We start from the raw sequence: 21,614 nt of genomic DNA, 5'->3' as shown, positions 1-21,614 counted from the left end.
ATACTAGATACGAATCAAGCGGCTTAAACTGATTCCCATCAACCACACTGCTTGCCACTCAGTCACATTATCAAACGACGTAGCTGTGTGCAATGCCAGGATATGACGCACCTCGGTGCGATCGCGCGAGCCATCGGTGTGATGGACTTCCTGGTCAGCGCATCCACAGTCCAAGCGGAAGTATGGGAGCAGCCGGACATTGACGCCGATAGTGCTTAAGACGGAAGCGACGTTCGTTTTGGCTGTTACAGAATCGTTACTAGGTGACAAACGTTAACGTTTATAGCGATAATATATAAATCCATGATATGACTTCAGATTAGGATAGTTGTTGGTGGGGGCTTTTGCCTTGAAGAAAACACAAATGTGGAACTCCGCACTGTGTATATTGTGGTGTTACGCGGTCGTCGGTTGTTTCGGTAAGTACATCCCGTTGCAAAGCACCTGTCTGCCGAGCTCATGGACTTTCAGTAGATTACCGGAAGTGGCTCAATCTGTGCTCAGTTCGGTTTTACTGTACCTGTCCGTTTGCAGACCGAAATTCGCTACGAACGCAACAGCATACGGGCTACAATACAAGCTTTGCAGCAATCTAGTTAAGAACACACGCTAGCACCGGTTGCGGCGTCTTGCTGCACATTGCGGCTTATCAGCCGTGTTGCGGCATTGCCCAGTCAAGCAGCAACGCTCGCACTGGTTGTGGCAGACAATTTTGCCAGGGTTGCAACAAGAATCTGGATACGGATTGAGCTAGTCCCCGTCAGATCTTGTGTGGACCCTCTATCCCGCGCGAGAGAGTCCGTCACTGCGCTGAGTGCTTCCAGTACTGTACAGCATAGCGTTACTAATAATGGGAGTACCGCAGTAGTGTTGCAATGGAGTAAAATAAACTGCCATGGCGTTTGTCGATGCAGGCGGTCCACTGATTCCGGATGACTACGGCACGGAGAGCACTGGCAGCACCATGTCGGCGTACGACATGGAATTCGTGGATGTCGGCCCGGCCACCATGTCAGCGGGTAACACCGGCACCGGCAGCAGCCTGGTGCCCGTCGATTACCCCGATGGTGCGCCGAAAAGCAGTCTATTTTCCGCCGATTATACCGACACACCGTCCTCGTCGCCCGTCCCGCCGAGCACGTACCAGGGGAAAGCCGCGGATGATTATCCCGATTTGACGCAGAGTGCGGCGGTTCCTGGTGACTACGACACCCCTGTTATGACCCACGCGGGCGCGAAAGCGCCATTGATTCCGGTTGATTACGAGGAATTAGGCTTTGGTCAAGAAACAATGATTATAAGTATGCAGTAAGGAGAATGTAGTACGTCCTTGATTTTAGCGCGGGCCATCCAGAATTGCGGACTATAAGGTGTTATCGTCATAGCGCGCGAAGAAAAGGTAGTGCGGGGCCGACGCCCAAGTGGCACCACTATATACCGCAAAAAGCGGTTGTCTCACGTATTACCCAGAATTGTTCGTTGGCATGACTCTGCTTTATAGGACGGTTGGTTCCAGTTTTTGGCTCTTGTTGGGTGTTGCTCGCTTCCTTTTCATGCTGTAAAAAGCTGCATGATTACAGATGGTCAGACCGTACCAGACAATGAGTTCACCTTCATCGTCAGTCTCCGCAACGGTGGCCGGCATATCTGCGGCGGCTCCGTGCTGGATGTCCCCGATCGGAAATCCATCATTACCGCCGCCCACTGTGTTCACAGCAAGTACGAATCTCCGCCGAGCATTGCCGACAATTAGTTTTTAATGCAGTTTAATGCAGCGCGATTATGGCTATTCCGGTGTAACTTTTTAATGGAGAGCCATGCTTTTCAGTGGTGAGGCCACACCGGCATCGCAACTCAGTGTCGCCGTGGGCATTCGTCGTCTGTCGACCGTCAGCACGGCCAACGTCATCCAGGTCAGCCAGGTCATCGTCCATCCGCAGTGGAGCGAAAACGATATCCTCAACGACCTCGCCGTGTTGCGGCTGGAGCGCGCCGTCGCCGACACGGGCACCATCAAGGTCTCCAGCGTCAAACTACCACCACCCAACCGCGAACCGGATGCCGGACGGCCGTTGGAGGCCGCCGGCTGGGGCAAAACCACACAGGGCCTAAAGCATGGCACCGCCTCCGACATCCTGCTGAAAGCCACCCTGAAGGTGGTTGAGCGGAAGGTCTGCACCCAGAAACTGGGCCGGCCGGCCCACAATCCCATTCCGGACAGTCAGATCTGTACGGAGAACGAGCAGGCGGGCACGTGCAAGGTATTAGACTGCCGTTGCAGTTTGTTTCGGCATATTAATTCCAGAGCAATGCAATATAAGAAACCTAAGAAATCTAAGAAACCGATGGATGTGTTATTGTACAGGGTGACAGCGGCGGACCGCTTATCAACCGCCGACCGGATGGCGATTATTTGGTGGGACTGACCAGCTACGGCATGCCTGGGTAAGACGACAAATAGTGCCGTTATGGAAGCACCGAAATATAGCTACTACTTCGAAGCAAAACTGACGGAATCGAATATTGCGATGGGCATTCAGATCTAAGGAATCTAAGAAACCTAAGAAGCGATTATAGCAATGGTTGGTTGTTGCAGGTGCAATCTCGGCACAGCCGACGCTTTCACCAAGGTCAGCTACTTCTCCAACTGGATCGACAGCGTGGCCAAAGGAAACGGTCAAGCCCCGGCGCCGGCACCCGGTGGGAGTGGCGGCATTGCCCCGTCGCCCATTGGTGGCCCGGCTCCGTCGCCCATTGGTGGGCCAGCTGGTCCGGGCGTGGTCGTCCCGCCTTCCCCTGTCCCGGGACCCCCTGGCTGTAGCAGTTGTGGGGGAGGCTGGGGATTAATCGCCGTGGTGATTGTCCTGCCGAACGCGCCCACCGGCAGCTGCCAGCAGAGGGCGGGGATGGGGCTGATGTGTGGCGGCCGCGGCACACCCTCCGGCGGGACGCGCTGTCGTTTTATCGGGCACAGTATCCGCTGTAGCAGCCGCGGATTTATGGGAGTGTATTCCACTGGCGAGGAGGCGCAGTGTTTTAATTATGAAGGTCGACGGTACTGTCCCAAAAGCGCGCTGCCGGCATCGACGGCTGCACCGAAACCTGCCCCAAATACTGACTACGATCAGTACAGTTAAATGATAATAAATACACTCTGTATAAACTGACGCAAGGTTTTACAATTCCGTGTGGCCTGACTTTTCTAAATTTTTTCGGACTGTCTGCTTGGAAAAAAGCTGTTCTTAGTATTTTTTTATTAACTTTGATTAAAAGAAAGTTAGGGCTTCCTTGAAAAGTGTGACCGTTGGAATTGCAGAGTGAATCATCATAAAGTTATGTGGAATCATACCGATATGATAATTGAGGAAGCTGTAAAACACAGCGTCTTACCTTGAGTAAACAAACACTAAATCCTCGCAAAGTTTTCTTGGCCAGTGTACAAACCGGCAACATCCGATCATCTGTGACAATTTCGCTTAAATCTTCACTACACCGAACTGCGAACCGTTCCCAAGCATTACTTCGTTGAATCATCGGTAACAACATAAGTATTAAACTCCACGACATTAAAATCACAATACCGTAACGCTGTCATTAAAAAAAACGTCGGCTTCTTAAGGATGTGTGTACTCATCGTCAGTGCCGGCAGTGAATAAAACGTATATAAAACCCCGCTCGTTACTTAACAATTTACTCGTATCTCATTGGATTGGGTAGTCTTGTGTATTGGGTTTTATCCGTCGATGATATTATTTTTCAACTTCCAGCTGTGGAAATATGGACCGGATGATTTTAGTGGTGTTGTGCGCGCTGACCATCAGCAGTGCGCAGTCGGAAGGTGACCTTTGATCACATTCGTTTAGCGGCCTGCAACTGTACTTAATAGACATATTTTGTTTGCTGATTCTAGAGCGATCTGGATTGTACAATTCCTATCAATATCCGGACTACACATCGGCTGGTTTCAATCCCAATCCCTTCCTGTCCGGAACCGGGGGAATGTACCCGACGGATTCGCTGTATGGATCTACCATGTACGGCGGATACGGTGTCTGCCAGGTACTGCAATTTTCCTAAGCCTCTTCAAATGTAATTAGTTGTTTTCAACGATTTTTCCCAATTCTTTGTAATAAATCGAGAGTTTTTTCTTGATATTTCTGATACATACCATAATTAAAAATTGCCGATTCATACCATAAAAAAACTGCGGCCGCTCGAGTTCAGTTTTCACACGTCTTTTAAAAAACCGATACACCTATTATGATGACGGCGGGTATAATTTCGCATGCAAAAACAGTAAAAATTGAATAATGCCGTGTCGTAAATTAAACTACAAAATGCCGATGATCAAGTCTCGGTGTTAAACCTGGCTGTAAATGCCTGTAATGATTTTAACATCCTGCTGTAGTCAACCATAAAACATGCCATTTGGTTGTAAAGCGTTTGCATGTAAACCTGTCAAAGTTATTTACAACGATACATGTATTTTGACGAGATTTGTTTTATTGTAAAACAGGGCGTTAACTGCGGCACCGGGCGATACTGTGAGCCGCTGACTTACACGGTCTCCCCGGGCAAGAGCTACCGCTGCCGGCGTTACGGCGACGACAACAGCTTCGGCGTGATGGGCACCGGCGGGGGAATGTATCCCGGCGGCGGGATCTATCCCGGCATGGGCGGGGTCACGACCTGGGGCACCAGTGGCATCAACGGCATCTACGGACAGTCGATCATGGGCGGGGGGAGTGGCTTATATCCCGGGTATCAGCCCCAGCCAATCGTTGGTGGCGGAACGTTGACACCGATTGTCGGCGGCGGAATCGGCATGCCGGGCGGTGCAGCGGGAGGGATTTATGGAAATTATTACCGACCAGGTGAACCCAAAAAACAAAGCTAGAAAGTATATCGACAAAAAGTTCTTTATAACAGAACCAATTCTTTAAGAAACGGAACTCTTTAAGACTAAATTAAAACGTCAATAATAAAAAGTTTCGAAAAATATTTCTGTGTAATATAGCAACAGCAGTACTATTCTTATACGCCGATTTAAATAAATGAATGGTGCATACCGAATAAAATATAAAATAAACTCCTGAAATGAATGTCATAAGAAAATTTACAAAAATAACCGCATAATTAGCGAAATAAATTCTTGCACAAACAAACTGTAAGAGGAGAATCCTCTTTCCACACAGCAGCCGCCTACCGGTTGGCTCAAGCTCAAGCACAAATATCTTGATCTTCGCCAACAGCGGCGATGGCACAGTGGCTGTGCTACGTGGATCTCACTCGGTAGCCAGCGGTTCGATTCCGCTCCATCGCCATTTTTCGGAATTTCCTCAACAGACAGGATCTTCATCTGACCGCCCTCCCTCGCTGAGATCACCACGGACAGCCGACTTATGGCTGCCTCTGTTATAAAACAATGATACAAAATTGTTTTTTTATATGTTGATTCAATAGCTTTTCGAAGCTACAACTTTGTAAATTTTAGAGGTTTTGTTATACAGGGATTTATTGTTTTAGCCAGGTTCTGTTAGTTTAATTTTGAAAAAATCTAAAAATAATTTCGTAACTTGAATGGCAAAAAGAAAAACTAAAAATATAACCTAATAAATGGCGAAATAATTCTTGCATAACCGGAAAACGATACAAAATTGTTTTTTTTATGTAATAAGCTATTATTTTCCAAAAATTAATATTTTATGAATTTTAAAACTGCTTTAAAAGTTCGATTTGGTGTTTCTGCTCGGTTTTATTAATTTATTATATTTTTATTGTTTTTTATAGTGACAAAGTGCTTCGATGAGCTGGTGTACAAGGTGCCGGCCGGCTCGCTGAACACCGACGGCCGTACCCGGCTGGGGATGCCGGCGGGCGGGGCCTGTCCCAACCAGTGCTATCGCAGCACGGAATGCACCGCCGGCCAGATCTGCTGCAACAACGGCTGCGGCAACGTCTGCTACACCCCCGAGACCACCGTCATCGACGCGGCCAACGGCGTGGGCGTCGGCCAGCCGGGAATGGCCGGAGTGGGCGGGACCGGGGGCTTCACCGGGATCGGCGGGATGCCCATCATCTACCGGGGATTGCCGGCTGGGAATAATATGCGCATGGGGACGCTCCCAGTTAATGCTACCGTCTAACAACGATTGTTTACCATTGAGAAATTGTGATCGTCAATTGTTGACGCACAGCAGACTTATTATTATGTAATTAGTACTGAATTAATACTCACGAAAACCAGTGCAGTTGGAACATGCGGCCGTGGATCGGTTTTTAAAATAAATTCTATAACGGTATACCGTACTCTAATTAGTCTAATGTACAATACAGTAGAAGCGTACAGTGAATTAATAGTACTTTGTGTTCGTACATCACCATTATATGTCTGTAAGTACACTGCCTTTTTTCCGGTATTTTAAGCAAGAATTTTCAAAACAACAAATATTGTTTTGAAAATACTGGATGTGTGCGTGCGAATTTTGATAAACCCGTGTTAGTAACACGGGTTTATCAAAATTCGCACGCAACTTTCTCAAAATTCTCAGATAGTAACACGGTGTTACTATCTGAGATCTCCTCTCTCAAGGCGAACAATTCTGTATTTATGTATTTGTGCCTACATTACAATTTAAACCGACAGAGAATTGCGTCGGTTTTTCTAGACAAAATTCTGTGTCAGTTGGCAAACGGATGGCAGTGCGAACAGCGTTTTAACTGCTGTGTGTTATGGCTGCGAATTCGCACATTCTGCTAGTACAGTACAGTACGTAGCTACGTACATGAAAATACCTGCCCAGCTTATACTCGAAGATGAATGATAAAAAAAAATTCATGTATTTGTTGGTGAAAGGCCCTTAGGGCAGTCAATTGCGAAACTGTGCGATGGAACTGCTATGATTGCCAAGACACGTCACATAGACACGCACATGCATAAAATAATAAGCCGTCCACACTTCAAATAGTACGACAAATATTTTGTGTACGCCTCGAACTTCGAAGTCGTGATTTGAAAATCGTGATCAGTCTTAGGTAATAGTGGTTTCTAGACTGGGAACTGGGACAACGTTCCGCAGTTTTTAAAATCGAACTGCAGTGAGGTTGCTGCCGCAAAACCGTATTGGCTGTTTAGGTTAAAGCCCGTTGAGTGGAAAGTTTTCCTGATCTCAACAATGTCTGGTGTCATCATACAAACTGCTCCGACGTCACTGACCAATGGGCAGCTCCACAATCGGAAAGCAGTCCTAAGGTTTGGAGTTCTACAAGTATTATTTGGGATACTACTTGTTATACTGGACATTATAGGTAAATGAATCATGTAATTCTGAAAACTGTGATTGATTATATTCACGCTTTCTATCTGCCGATCTTGTATCTCCATCATTTGTTACCGTTTACAACGCCATGAATATCAGAGACGCTCGGTGAACGTTTTGGCTCTTAAACCGTCCAAAATGTCTCCGGTCCGCCAACACGTCGGCCGTAAATTTTTCCTACTCAGTATCCTTTGCTGTTTTAATTCTGAATGATAATGGTAAGCGTACATTAGTAGCTTTTCGCCTGAATGAATACTCGTACCCGAACGTTTCTGACGGCTCCCGGACGTTTTGGACGATTTTAGGAAAATGACCCGGTACATGGTGTCAAAATTGGGATACAAGCACTCAAACTTTCGCTTTCGCGCAATCCGAATCACTTTTTTATAATACTTTATGTCGTTCTAAAGCTAAAAGATTTATGTTCTGAAAATGAGAACCGTTTGCGCGCTTGCTACACGGGCGCAAAATCTTGTGGCCCAGATATGCCGAACTAAAATGGGCGAAAAGTTAAACGCATCTAATTTGTGTACCAAACAACTGGTTATTACCCGCTCTTGAAACTTTGCTGTAATAGACACTTGGCCATAATGACGAAATCGAACAAATTGTCAGATTCATTCAAAGCACTTTCTTCTGATTTTAAAATAAAAATCAAAAGTTTTAAAATTTATTTTAAAATTATGGGATAGCGCTATGAACCTGAAGGCTACCGATCACTTCGGCCGTTTTCATTTCGGCCGCGCTCACTTCGGCCGCCATTCATTTCGGCCGCCATTCATTTCGGCCGCCATTCATTTCGGCCGCAATTCACTTCGGCCAAAGTACATTTCGGCGGAAATAGGTGTGACCGGCAAAAATGTCCCCCCAGTCCCCCCGGACATTTTTGCCGTGTCCCCCCCTGCCACCATGGCCAAAATGGTAACCCTTTGGCCAGAATGGTGACCTGGGGGACCTACCACGAAAAGCTAATTTTCAGGTCAATCGGTGACCCTTGAAAAACTGCCACTAGCATTACCATAGCGTTACCGGTTAAAACTTTCGTTCCGGCAATAATGCCCCCTATAATGTCCCCTATATCGGACACTCGGTAATTCACTCCGGTAATATCGTCCCCTATGCCGAAAAGCTGTAAATCCGTTCCGACAATAATATCTTTTCGGTGACGAATGTCCCTCAGTTAGTTTTAACCGGTAACGCTATGGTAATGCTGGTAGCAGTTTTTCAAAGGTCACCGATTGACCTGAAAATTAGCTTTTCGTGGTAGGTCCCCCAGGGCACCATTCTGGCCAACGGGTTACCATTTTGACGATGATGGCATGGGGGACACGGCAAAAATGTCCGGGGGGACAGGAAGGACATTTTTGCCGGTCACAGTTGACCGTCATAAGATCGATCACACGGAGTCTACCGTCCCGGGTGAGTCAACCGCACGACACCCAGAAAAACAAAGAAGAAACCTAAGAAAAAAACCTAAGAAACCTAAGAAACCTAAACAACCTAAGAAACATAAAAAAACCTGAGAAACCTAAGAAGCCATAATGAACCTAAGAAACCATAATAAACCTAAGAAAACCTAAGAAACCCAAAAAACCATAACAAACCTAAGGAACATCAGAAAATCAAAGAAACCTAAGAAACCCAAAAAGCCAGAATAAACCTAAGAAACCATAACAAACCTAAGAACCCTAAGAAAACATAAGAAAACAGAACGAGACCTAAGAAACCTAGGGAACTTAAGAGAGCCTAAGATGGCCGACACATCCAGTTGCCGAAATGAGTGTTGGCCGAAATGAGTGTTAGCCGAAGTGAGCCACGGCCGAAATGAACGTTGGCCGAAATGAACCTGTGCGGCCGAAGTGATCGGACGCGGAATCTGAAACTGATTCACTTTCGACTTTATGGCCATGCGCCTTTTAGAGCAAAGTTACAACAAAAAGATCGGGTAATAACCCCACTTTTGGTACACAACATTGCATTTAAAATTTTCGCACATTTTAGTACGCCCTATCTCGACAACCGGGTGTTGCGCGCGCAAACGGTGTCCAGAACAGTGTCCAGAACAGTGTCCAGAACAAATCATTGCCTTTAGGATGATATAAAAGATTATAGACAAAATAATTCGAAGTGTTAGTGTACGAGTATGTATCCCATTTGTGGCACCATGTACCGGGCCATTTCACTTAAGGGCGAAAGCGTCCGTCGGACGTCTCGGATGGCAGACGATTTGGACGGTTACAGTCGTGTATAATATGAAAATACTGGCAGTGACAGGCAGTGTTTACGATTTATTCACGCAGCATTCACCTGGTACTCTCCCGCGGATAATCGAACTCGTGCCAGCACCGCATACGGTTCCGGCTGCTGGGGTGGTGGTTATTTCGTTATTACCGGTATATTTGGTGTGCTGGCTGGACGCATTATACCACCCCAACAAGGACCACGGGTTCGTCGTGGCTTTCTGATCACATCATTGGTACTCAGCATTCCCGGTTTTATCCTTGCTCTGACAATGAGCGTATTAATTGATAACGATTTGGTGCTTACTCAGTGGATTCTGCTGCACTGTTCGAGCTGCATTCTCATTCCCGGCGGCACTGAAGCATTTTCATTACTTGCGGCTCACACTGCCTTCTTCAGTATTATGATGGCGGTCAATCTTGGTCAGGTGGTGTCGACCAGCGTCAACATCCACAAACTGCCCAATACTGCTCGCAGTTTGAATTTTGACGTCAATTATGGACCCTATACAATACCCTCGGTTGCTGATCAGCAAACGTCGTCGACAACTGACCAGACAGACCACGCCCGGGCAAAAGTCACGCCATTGGTTCCCGCTGATTGGCTTCCACCTCCTTATGAATCGCTACCACTGCACAGCCACATTCAACATGCTGATGGCTCGAAGTAGCCATTCGAAGCTGGAACTCGGCGCATTAACACTACAGCTGCATATCACTTTATTGCGATTGTCGAGGGTTTTTTTTATTGAGTTATTCAAATTAACATTGGTAAACTCAAAATTACACTGTACGCAGTTCGCATCGTTTCAACACACAGTACACTTCATCCATTCTCTTACTGATACAAAACGTTTCCTGAACGCCACATCGCACTAAAGCAATACTGATTCTCTGCTTCAGGAATTGAGTGTTGTAGGCTAAATCTGAAATGCGAGACTAGTAAGTGATTAACAAGGAAGCAGTAATTGTTGCATACCAGTCGATGTCATCTTCACGTGTATATAAACTCTTTTAAAATCTGCATAATGAATTGTGCACGAGTAAACAATACGCAGTGCATACGTACAGCCGCTATGCGCTGGCCGAAAATACGACCTATAAACTGCACACACACAACAAAAAAAAATTTATTCGGCAATTTATATGCCACTTCGTAGAATAAGGGTGGGTCTCACATTCAAAGCGAATCTCGCTATGGTACGGTTGCTCAACCGCACGAGGTGGCTGTACGCAGGGGCCAGGCCTACAGATACGGTACGCGAAGCCACCTCGCGAGGTGGAGTTGCTGTATCGCAACTAGATTCGCTTCGAATGTGAGACCCACCCTAAAAAGACAGCGCTGGTACACACCAATAAAATGATAAACATTTGAACGCTAAAAAACAACCATGATCAATGTTGTACGAGAATTTGCTTCGCGCAACATAATACGAGTATTAACAAGTAACTAACATAATAACAATAATAATATGACTTTGCTGTTCAGTGATAGTTTTACATTTTAATTTGCTGTTGAAATTCTATACCTTATCAAAGTTATCGATTTGGTGCGGATCCATTACGGGAAATCTTGTGTATGTAAAATATAAACAACCGACGCAAAGAACGTACTTAACAACTACAGAGCTGTGTAATACGTACTCGGCAACCACTGTAGTCTGTACAGCACCCTGCAGTAAACAGTGCACTAAATAATATAAAAATATAAAGTTGCTTTTGAGAATTTTTTGGCAAAAAGCCAGCCCACAATCGCACTTGGTCGCAACAATAAGTACACTTAGTACAGTACTTCAAATTTCAAAGGCATGCGATTCCAACGTACAAACTTAACAACAACAAAACCGCGTATTCACGTGGAAAAACAGAACGCATAAAAAACCACAGAAAAGTAGTGCAAAAAGGAACCGAATTTGTATCAAATAAGTCAACTTTGGTTTACGCCAACTGTTGATACGTAGCCCGTCCGGAATCCGTGATCCGCATCCCCGGAAGCGACGCATCAGGCACAGAAGACGACGAAAGGTGAAAACTGTTTGTTGAAAGGGCGGCATGGGCATACCCATCTGCATGAAGCCCGGCATCAATTCCGCATGATTACCAGTGTCAAATGCACCATTCGAATTGGAAGGACCAGCTGGCGGAGAGAAATAAATCACCGGCATGTTGGCGTGTTGGGCAGTGGGCTCAATCCCTCCCGACCATGGAAGAGGCATGCGGACCGGCGGCGGAAGCGACTCAGGATGCGACAGACTAGCGGCGTGCATACGGTGGAATGGCCCCAATCGACTGCTACTTCCCACCTGCGAATTCGAAGCATACCGTTCGTTAACACCGGATCTGATGGCAGAGGTGTTTATTGATTTTCACCGGAAGAGGCGCAGCCTGGGTAACCGGATTGGGCGATTCCGGTGGCTGAATGTGATTTACATAGTTCCTGGCGGGAACATGCACTGTCAGGAATAGAGCCATAAACAATATGATTCTCCAATTTTGTGAGGACAAGTACTTAAGAGCGATTCGCCGCATTCGCCAGGCACTACAATCAATTCCTTCAAGTGCTGAGCTCTCAATCCGTCTGGCCCAGCAGCAGAGCCAGCGGGGAAAGATTTCATGACAGCATGTACTTCCTCTGTTAAGAATTCTTGAGGCCCTGAGGGTATCCAGCCGGGGGCGGTGAAGGAAAATTGAGGTCTGTAGGAGCGGGTGGATGTTTTTCTTTTAATGAATTTAGGACTTGATCCGACATAGCTGCAACAGATTTCAAATATTAATTATTGTAGTAAATGATTGTACTGTTCTGCCAAGCTTGTGTTATTCTGTAAAGCTACAGAAGTGCGCACACGAGACGAAATTAAGTTACAGTTTACAGCTTACGCCGAAATTAAGTTACAGTTTACAGCTTACGCACTCTGTCTGCCAGGGAAATCGATGTACAGAGTACGGTAGATCGCACCGCGCCTGGACTATGCACATCAACACATGCACAAGATCAAGCGGTGTTTTAGATCCTATCTCGACTGTTTTATGTGAGAAGAGCGGACGTGCTCGTAGAATAAGTTTTACCATAGTAAATACAGTACTTTGCTGGGGATATTGTTGGCTAATAGTTGTACAACCGAAGGTTAAAATCCGTTGGCTAAGTGTGATGATTGGATAATTCGACTCTTCCTTGTTACAACGATGCCGACCGAATGGACGATAATTCTGATCTCATCTCTGGCCGTCCCTTTGACCACAGCAGGCATATCATGGGGAACCACATTCTCCGCCGTGAACGGCATAATAAACGGCGGTTCACTCATGCAGAAAACCATAGCAGATCTGCAGACATTCGGTGACATGGACTGCTGGCGGAATGTTGTCATCGTAATCCAGAATCACTTTGCTCCTCCGTCGACGTGCGAAGTGTATCCGTGCATTGATTTGGCGCCTAATGTGACGGACCTTTCCTTGGCCATGACCCGAGCCATCCGTCAGCGTTCGCTGCATTACGAGGATTTCTACGCGTATTACGGCAGAAACCGTATCATTCCACAACCCACCATTCGACCCGGACAACAGGAAGCTTGTGGATTCTCCAAGTACTGGCACCGCGCGGAAGGCACGAGCGGGGTGCTGCGCTACCGGTTCGATGGGTACGGACGGGCAGTGTGCATCTATATTGCCTGGGGCGTCATCTGGCACTCGGGGTCTAACCGCTACGGAATTATGCTTACACAAGCAGACTCCGGGGGGAGCTGTGAGAGCGATCGGAGTCTGAAGGACACCTTCAAAGACTGCTTTTCGTATCGCGATGGATCGGGTGGTCCGCGTTCCTGTCACTGGTCGAAGCGCGTGCGACGCGCCGATGCCGGCGGGAGGATCGATGTTAGCGGGTACGGATTGCAAGTTTTGGCCACGATGGGGAATAATGAGCGGGAAGTTTTTAAAGTGGAAGTGTGGCCTAATTAGAGGTGATAAAGGTTTTGTGTTCATAAAAATGATAGCCAACGGGTGCACCGCTCCGACCCAGGCGCTACGACTTCGTATGCATTTTGCCACGTTGGCTCTGTCGCAGTGCAGTTTTGAGTCTTGTACCCTGTCCGCTCGCAATTTTCTGAACACAAACAAAAACTGTCGCGAGCGACTGAACGTAATTAATCTTATTGCATGACTGTACGATCATAGTTACTTAAGGTGAGTTTCCACTCAAATATGCCCATTTTATATTACACAGAAACCGATAGAGAAATCATTTCTCTCCCCGCCGATGTAATTTACGTCTATAGTAAAAAATTGTGTAAAATTACAGACGCTAAAAACAATCACAGGTCTGAAGTTTTTGCCACGGCTTTCATCACCGCGCAGAAGAGGAATATCTCTGTTCTGGTGACGGGAAGCCTGGTGAGCACAAGCAGTACAAACCCCTACGAAGCTATATAAGCGACTGCAATTATTTGCATAAGACATATTACTACATGCGCACAGTCTCGAATGATCAGCGTAGAACAATGGAATTTATTGCCCTGTTTTCGTGCTCATCACCATTGACCACTGGCGCATGGGTGTTAGATAAACATTCCGGCTCAGCCAAGACAATCCGTGACCCGATGAGGCCAGCCTGGCCAGGACTTACAACAGGATGCGCAGCACTCGCACCATGAACAAGACAGCTGGCCAGCACAGTCTAGCATTGTGCCCCGGTCGTACTTCGTGTTCGAAGCCTTTAAAACAGTTCTAATCAAAAAATGTGTTAACAGTATGATCGCAAGCTGTTCTAAGCACCTTTTTCTTAGAACAAAAAACTATGACCACTCTTCGAACAAAATCTTTAAAACTTGTTTTATAACCATATAAAACATGGTGCGGGAATTGCCGATGAAGGGCCGCTCCAGCATGATCTTGTACAGCGTCAGGACGTCGGCGTAGCGCTGGTTTTCGTACAGGAGATCCATGGCTACCGTGTAGGACGTCAGTTGGTCATACACCGGCCTCAATTCCTGAAGAGAAACAAATTCTTCAACCCCAGCAGGTTTTCAAGGTAACTACGGACAATTATCCGGAAAAAATTGGCAATGATTGTTAAAAAATGGATTCAAATAAAAAGTGATTAAATGGATTTAAAAAATTCTTATAATAAAAGCACAAGCATAAATACAACTACAAAATGATTTAAAAAAACCAAATAATAAAAAAATAAAAAGCGGTTTAATTGATTAAAATCCAAATGATCCAAATCAAATGATTCAAATCCCATTTTTATGTCTTAATATGCGGATATCATTTGAATACACGTAAAAAAGTACTGTCAAAAGTACAGAGGTCATATATTCTTGAACTTATTTGGATACGAGTTTAGTTGCTATCATTAAAAGCGCGGCCAACATTTGTAATAATAATTAACCAAAACTTGTAATACATAATTTGACCGTTCATAACCGGCACAAAATATAAGAGACAGTAATACTTGTTTCTTTCGGAAAAGCGGAAACTGCATCGCGTAATATTGGTAAAAACTGTTTTTAAAGTACGAAAGCCCAAATTCAAATTCTTCTACTTTTTGGAAGTTCGTGGTACTCTGATGAAGTCATGTTACTGTAGTCTAATTTTTACTTTCAAAACGGGTGAAGTCTTTATCAGAACAATTTTAGCGGTATGACCAGCACAGTACAGTACAGTTTCGCTTCCGCCACAAACAGGGCGGCAGACACACATTGCATCCAACCGCCCTCATGGGCGGCTGCCATGAACACCGCAAGTTGCAGCATTTTGCCTTTTTTAATTTCTATTTTCGTAGGTTTGGGAATTTTGTGAGCTTTTCGCTTTACAGTTTAATTTCCTACAGAACATTCTGGAATACATCGAGCCGCTGCATTTTTACCGCATAGTTTTCCTGTTCTGCTCCAGTCAACCGGACGATGAACGCGCGGTGGATCGGAGCGACTTGGCGATCACTGTCCCATGGTTGTTGCGGGAACTCAACCGCAAACAGCATCCTGACGACGGCGCCGCGGAATTTCTCCGGTGGGTTGCTCATCCAGTTGCGCCCTTATCGTGTTGCAGTGCGCATGCATAATCAGAAGTTTTCCTCTCTGCAGTGTCAGCGTGCCAGCTGCTCTTCAGCCAGAAAGCCATGGGTCTGACGGAGTACGTGGATGTGCGCGAGAAGACCACGGAGCAAATGGGCACCATGAAAGGTTCGTCGCTTCTTTAGCTTGTGGGTACGCACTCCCTAACTGGTCCGTGAAATGCGGATCAGAATGGAGTTAATTTCCCTCTCAGTCAAGGAGTAATTATTCAAATTCAGTAAATTTTGCAGGTAGTACTGTGGTGCATGAAAAAGTTAAAGTTTACTCGTGCAATTTGACGGAAAACGTTCGGTGAATTTGGGGAAAAAATCCTTAGATTTTGCACATTGTGTTGCTGAAAAAATAAAAAATTACTTACTAGTACAATTTACCGTAAAAAATTCGATGAATTGGGGAAAATAATAAGTCAACTTTCAATTTACTTTTTATTGAATTGACTATATTTTTATTGAGTTTTTGGTTTTGTCAAATTTTAATTACAAAAAATTCAGACAGTTTTGCTTGAAGAATTTGATTTGTTTTTGAATTTGATTCCGCAAAATTTAACTGAAAATTACTTACTGGTTTTCTTTCGAACTTTGCTGAAAATTCGAAATTTACGACCAGGAGTTACAGAATTCTGGCTGCTAATGTATCTTGAAATGCACTTAAGTAAATGTTGAGAAACTCCGAATTCCCACGTTTTGAACAGGGATTTTACTGAGTAACTGGGAGATTTTTAATTGTAAAAAATTCAGCCATGAGTAAATCTTGGTTCGCTAATATTGGAATTTGGCGGGTGTAGAGCGTTTCAAGCAGAAACTGGACGGATATCTGAGCGGCAACTCGGCACCACTCATCTTAACCGAGGATCTGAGGAAGATGTGCTATGTGGCGGAGGACGAGAAGGATTTGCAAACGCTAAAGAAAATGCTGAAAAAGTATGCTGTCCCCCTTTTTCGCGTGAGATTGTGATAATTTATTTCTATTTATTGGATTGTAATTAATTCTAAATTATTTTGTAATTCATTTTATTTGGTAATTTAATTTTTAATTTGGTTTGTAATTTAATTTGTGGGTAATTGAATTTATTTTTGAATTTGAATTTATTTTATCATTTATGTGTCACGGATTTTGTTGTGAAGATATTCGAAGCAGCACACGGATAAGCGCTTCGCCGCCTTCGCTTTCGGACCGGTTATCATGCGCCTCTACCACCATCTCAATAAACCCGATGAAGCCCTGGCCGCCATTCAAGATCCCGTAAGTTGTCCTAAAACGCAAATTAATGCAAGCGGAAAAAATTGGACTGGTAAATTAAACAACTAAGTTTATGTATTTTTTCTAAGAAAATTTGTTTTGCAGTTTGACTTGGCTGGTTTTTCATTTTTTAATTGGGTTTTTGTTGACTACGCTTTCTGGCTTGGTTAATTTTATTTATATTTTCATTTATATTTTATTTATTTTATTATCAATTTGAATTTTGTAAATCATTTTTGATTTAGTTTTTGTTAATAGTTTTATATTTTTTTTGGATTTTTCTAGTCAGTTAAATCTTTTTTACTTATTTAATTTATTATTTGGATTTTCATAAAATAAGTTTTCATTGTTTTAGTGTTTTTACTTATATTTTATTTGATTTTTTAAACCATTTAAATCACTTTTTATTTATTTTAATGTTTGTATTTTCTTAATCATTTCTTATTTGTTTTTACGAGTATTTATGCTTTTACTTATATTTTATAACGCGGGGCCGTATGGGCGCCACGCGTATCCTCGACAGCGAACAGCGGTGAACCCGGATGAGGCTTTATTGCCGAATCTAATGCGCACCGTGGCGCAGCAACACCAGACTAATGAGGAAGGATCCTGCAGCCAGTGCAACTGTGCTGCAGATCCGTCAAAACAGCGCAGCAATGTGCGGGGTGGAAATCCCCAGAAACAGCGAATAGCTACTCAGGAGGGCGGGGCGTCCCGCCCTTACAATTTTATTTTTTGAATTTTTTAACAATCATTTAATCACTTTTTGTTTAAAATCTTTTTTTAATGATCATTGCCAATTTTTCGGCCGTAATTTTCCGTAGTTGCGAGTTACCTTGAAAATCTGCTGGGGTAGAAGAATTTGTTTCTCTTCAGGAATTGAGGCCGGTGTATGACCAGCTGACGTCCTACACGGTAGCCATGGATCTCCTGTACGAAAACCAGCGCTACGCCGACGTCCTGACGCTGTACAAGATCATGCTGGAGCGGCCCTTCATCGGCAATTCCCGGACTATGTTCCGCATCAACCTGACGCTGGCCTGTGCCGCCGGCTATCAACTGGTACGATTTCGAAAAATAGTTAATACTTTGGCCTTTGATGAATCGCATTTTTTTATGTGATTTCAATTCAAAAACAATGACGTTCAGTTATCTGGTCGCATTAGTTTACATATTATTGTGTTCTTGGATTTTCTCATAAATGCTGATGATTTTATGATATAATTTGGTTTAGGATGAAATATTATTTTCTGATAACCTGGAATATTTGTTATTGATTTATTATTTTAATTCTTTTGGTTTCTTTTTAAAAAAATTGTTTAATAATTGATTGATTAATAATTCAATAAATTAATAAATCAAGCATGAGATAATTTATTTTGTATGATAAGGAATTTGGTTAAATAAATTTTATGATAAAAAATTATTTTCTGGTGTATTGGAATATCTGTTATTGTTTTATATTCGTAATTCTAATTCTATTGGTTTATTTTGAAAGAAATTGTTTAATTCAGTAAAGTAATAAATCGAGCATGTGGATAATTTATTTTGCTAGATAAAGAATTCGGTTAAGTAGTTTTTATAATACGAAATAGTGAATTAACAGTTACTACGCGTAACGATTTGGTCATCGAATGCGTGGTCTACACTTTACACTTTTCATACAATTTTCTAACGCTATCTTTAAAAATACGTAATAATACTAAGGAAAAATAAAACGTGAAAAAATTAGGCAAAACGTTATTGTTTGCAGGGTACACCGGCAGCTCACAAAACCGTCATGGACTTGGTCAAACGCGCCATCGACCGGCAAGCACTGCTTATGCGACGCGCGGTGGCGTTTGCGGCGGCGTTAGCTCTGAAAAATGTGAGCAGACTGGATAAAATTTCTTTTTAAATTTTAAAATTAAATTTGCATTTATCATTAATTCGCACAACCTAGTTTATTCAGTGTCATCATTTTTGGATTTTTTAAAAAAAGAGAATTATTACCGAAGTATATAACAGTCCTTGCGAGTGGTGCATAAGAATTCTAAGATGCTGTTTTGAAAATAACAAGGTGTTACTCGAAATTTAAATTGCAAAAAGATATTTTAATTGTTTTTTAATTGTAAAATATTTTGAGAAATTTTTTAATTTTATATTTTATATTTTTTTATTATCTTTGACGTTTTTTGTCTCCGGGTTTTGTGCAGAACGATGCGGCGGGTGCGTTGGAGGTGCTGAATTTTGATCCATCCCAGCACAACCACAAATCCTTGCGCAATTTATTAGTCCTGTCGCTGACCAAACTGGATCGGTTGGAAGACGTCCTCCCGATTTTCAGCGGGGTTACGGTGCGGGACAGTGCGTCCAAACCGACATGGTTCGGCCTTTTCAGTGATGTGGTACGTGGTTGCTGTTTGGACTATTTTAACATCAGTTTACTGTAGAAAATCTTGCCATTGTAATAAAATAAACATAAAAATTAGCAATGACATAGGAATATGTGGTATCTGTAGAGAAACAGCAAGAACTTCGGTAAATAAAAGGTGAAAAAATAACAGCATGGAAAATGATAGCCAGTAAGATTATTTATTACGTGGTAAACCAGCGCGTAAATAAAATAAAACTTTTGAGTCTTTGACAGATAAAAACCACCGGAATTGCTTCCGTCGTGAGAAAATAATTCTAATAATACGGAATAATAACTAAACAATAATTAATTAATAATATAATTAATAATCAATATAATTAATATGGATTAATTAATTAATAATAATTGTAATTAAAGGCTTATAATAATTTGAATACTAGAGCAGCCTTCAACTGGGATAAAAATCATAAAATGAAAATTGTGGGAAGTTAATAAATTCGTAATAATCATTTTCAATGTGAGAATATAATTATAACGTGGAAAAAATAAACTGAAAATTAAATGATACTAATTTAGCAGAACAACTTGTCAGTGGAAATACGAGAAAATTTACCAGCGAAGCATCCTAAGAATTAAAAGGTGAAAATTTGCTAAAACACATCTTTTCCAAAAATCACGAAGAAAATGAAAATAGTTCAGAGTTTTTCTTAAAAAAAAATTCTGAATTATTTTCATTTTCTTCGGGATGTTTTGGAAAAGATGTGGAAGGAAGTAAAATGAAACTGAAAAATCAAATTAAATAGTATTAAATGGTAATTAAATAAAATTAAATGGTATTAAATAGTATCCTAAGAATTAAAAGGTGAAAATTTGCTAAAACACATCTTTTCCAAAAATCACGAAGAAAATGAAAATAGTTCAGAGTTTTTCTTAAAAAAAAATTCTGAATTATTTTCATTTTCTTCGGGATGTTTTGGAAAAGATGTGGAAGGAAGTAAAATGAAACTGAAAAATCAAATTAAATAGTATTAAATGGTAATTAAATAAAATTAAATGGTATTAAATAGTAATTAAATCACATTAAATGGTATTAAATAGTAATTAAATCAAATTAAATAGTATTTATGAATGAATAATTTGCCTGGTCATGTGCTGATAGATTGCGGAAGTGAAGAAAGCCGTGGAAACCAAAGACAACCCGGAACTGCGGCGAAAATTCGACGCGGCGTTTAAAAATCTGGAAGAGAACGATGCCATTGATAGTCAGACGTTAGAGACGTACCTCGTCCTGCCTATTCAGTTCCAAAGTAGTGAAAATTCGGAACGGCAAGGACAGGACTTCGGCGATCGCCGGCTAAGCACGCCACGTTCCGATGCGGCGTTACGGCAGCCGCGCTACCGCAATGACGACCGCCCGCAGATGGCCGACAGACGTTCTGCCGACCGCCCTGCGGGAGGTGGGGACTGGGCTGCGCGCAAAGCTGCGGAGCGCGGCCAGCGGGAGCGATGGGGATGGAAAGGATAATTTTAGAAAATCTTTCTGAAGGGTTCTTCTTGTTGTTGTTGAATTTTTGGGTCGAGGGAAATTTTTTTTTGCGCAATTGGGTGTGGAGATCGGCGGAGGGTGTGGTGCGAAGCGGTTGTGAGCTGCTGTGAAATCCGTCAACAGAATGAAAAATATATGAACGCGTTAGAAATTCATGGTGGTGAAATGCCCAGTCTGTGGTTCCAATTCCAGCGTCGATGGAATCGCCACTGACTTGTGCAGGCTGTTTGCAGTTTATGGGTGAAATTCAAATAGTTTTGGCCAACTTTTGGGTCGTTTTTATAAAAATTTTGAAACTGGCATGAACTCAATTAAATGAAACAAAATCTGGAATTTATAAAAACAGATTCTTAATTTTTATTCTGAATATTTTTTTATAAAAAAATGGGTAAAATTAATAAATCTATTAATTATGATTATTGTTATTTATTGGAAAATAAGTTGTCAGAGGCACATGACTGCGCCTGGTGCATACGGCCCACCATGGACGTATTTGCACTCATGCTTGCCATATCGCCTCTCTCGCTGTACGTACGTGTGCTGCTGCACTGCACTCATATCCGCTGAAGCGGATATACGCGGCGCACACACTGAGCATACTTGCTCTCTCCTCCCTCTTTCGCGGTATGACTCAGCGTTCATACGCTCGCGTTGGATTGAGTCCAGTCTGCGCATCATCACACAGCTGATGGCACACAGCACGTGCTTGCCGCCAGTTGCTTCTTTCACGCCTTGACGAACGCTCAAGAGCCTTCTAGCATTCACTTGCTTGTTTAGCCATCAGTGCTTTGTTCTTGCATTCCCTGCTATTACGCAGTATTGTTCCTTTATTTGTACAATAAA

The 21,614-nt window shown here is 43.1% G+C and overlaps 6 protein-coding genes across 7 annotated transcripts; 5 read left to right on the top strand and 1 right to left on the bottom strand.

Annotated features, from left to right (window-relative positions):
* The first annotated feature begins 264 nt into the window (after nucleotides 1-264).
* On the top strand, nucleotides 265-3,336 carry LOC129592991 (transmembrane protease serine 9-like). The gene is made up of 6 exons (XM_055489169.1): nucleotides 265-419; nucleotides 915-1,301; nucleotides 1,581-1,719; nucleotides 1,829-2,261; nucleotides 2,366-2,445; nucleotides 2,597-3,336. The coding sequence occupies exons 1-6, from the start codon at nucleotides 365-367 to the stop codon at nucleotides 3,135-3,137; spliced, it is 1,635 nt and encodes a 544-aa protein (XP_055345144.1). The 5' UTR covers nucleotides 265-364; the 3' UTR covers nucleotides 3,138-3,336.
* Nucleotides 3,337-3,676: 340 nt separating this feature from the next.
* LOC129592992 (WAG22 antigen-like) lies at nucleotides 3,677-6,304 on the top strand. Its single transcript, XM_055489170.1, has 4 exons — nucleotides 3,677-3,838; nucleotides 3,911-4,059; nucleotides 4,517-4,874; nucleotides 5,791-6,304. The coding sequence occupies exons 1-4, from the start codon at nucleotides 3,778-3,780 to the stop codon at nucleotides 6,144-6,146; spliced, it is 924 nt and encodes a 307-aa protein (XP_055345145.1). The 5' UTR covers nucleotides 3,677-3,777; the 3' UTR covers nucleotides 6,147-6,304.
* Nucleotides 6,305-6,959: 655 nt separating this feature from the next.
* Nucleotides 6,960-10,549, top strand: LOC129593027 (uncharacterized). 2 transcript variants are annotated; one of them, XM_055489209.1, is made up of 3 exons: nucleotides 6,962-7,035; nucleotides 7,136-7,308; nucleotides 9,620-10,549. In XM_055489209.1, the coding sequence occupies exons 2-3, from the start codon at nucleotides 7,176-7,178 to the stop codon at nucleotides 10,228-10,230; spliced, it is 744 nt and encodes a 247-aa protein (XP_055345184.1). In that variant the 5' UTR covers nucleotides 6,962-7,035; nucleotides 7,136-7,175; the 3' UTR covers nucleotides 10,231-10,549. The 2 variants fall into 2 exon arrangements, with proteins under 2 accessions (XP_055345183.1, XP_055345184.1); XM_055489208.1 differs by having other exon boundaries at nucleotides 6,960-7,308.
* A 760-nt stretch (nucleotides 10,550-11,309) lies between these two features.
* On the bottom strand, nucleotides 11,310-12,906 carry LOC129592988 (uncharacterized). The gene is made up of 4 exons (XM_055489164.1): nucleotides 12,643-12,906; nucleotides 12,069-12,310; nucleotides 11,930-12,012; nucleotides 11,310-11,862 (listed from the first exon to the last, which is right to left on the bottom strand). Exons 2-4 carry the CDS (start codon nucleotides 12,172-12,174, stop codon nucleotides 11,389-11,391), a joined length of 663 nt encoding a protein of 220 aa, XP_055345139.1. The 5' UTR covers nucleotides 12,175-12,310; nucleotides 12,643-12,906; the 3' UTR covers nucleotides 11,310-11,388.
* Nucleotides 12,604-14,358, top strand: LOC129592987 (uncharacterized). Its single transcript, XM_055489163.1, has 2 exons — nucleotides 12,604-13,945; nucleotides 14,114-14,358. The coding sequence occupies exon 1, from the start codon at nucleotides 12,743-12,745 to the stop codon at nucleotides 13,511-13,513; it is 771 nt and encodes a 256-aa protein (XP_055345138.1). The 5' UTR covers nucleotides 12,604-12,742; the 3' UTR covers nucleotides 13,514-13,945; nucleotides 14,114-14,358.
* A 194-nt stretch (nucleotides 14,359-14,552) lies between these two features.
* On the top strand, nucleotides 14,553-21,054 carry LOC129592995 (pentatricopeptide repeat-containing protein 2, mitochondrial-like). Its single transcript, XM_055489174.1, has 9 exons — nucleotides 14,553-14,582; nucleotides 15,387-15,565; nucleotides 15,640-15,738; nucleotides 16,415-16,550; nucleotides 16,755-16,872; nucleotides 17,746-17,931; nucleotides 18,623-18,736; nucleotides 19,065-19,256; nucleotides 20,385-21,054. The coding sequence occupies exons 2-9, from the start codon at nucleotides 15,460-15,462 to the stop codon at nucleotides 20,748-20,750; spliced, it is 1,317 nt and encodes a 438-aa protein (XP_055345149.1). The 5' UTR covers nucleotides 14,553-14,582; nucleotides 15,387-15,459; the 3' UTR covers nucleotides 20,751-21,054.
* The last annotated feature ends 560 nt before the right edge of the window (nucleotides 21,055-21,614 follow it).

Source organism: Paramacrobiotus metropolitanus, unplaced genomic scaffold (assembly GCF_019649055.1).
Source record: "Paramacrobiotus metropolitanus isolate TYO unplaced genomic scaffold, Prichtersi_v1.0 Parri_scaffold0000058, whole genome shotgun sequence".
In the NCBI taxonomy this organism is placed as follows: Eukaryota; Metazoa; Tardigrada; class Eutardigrada; order Parachela; family Macrobiotidae; genus Paramacrobiotus; species Paramacrobiotus metropolitanus.
Note: the sequence above shows the minus strand (reverse complement) of the source record. Positions and strands in the feature narration are given on the sequence as shown.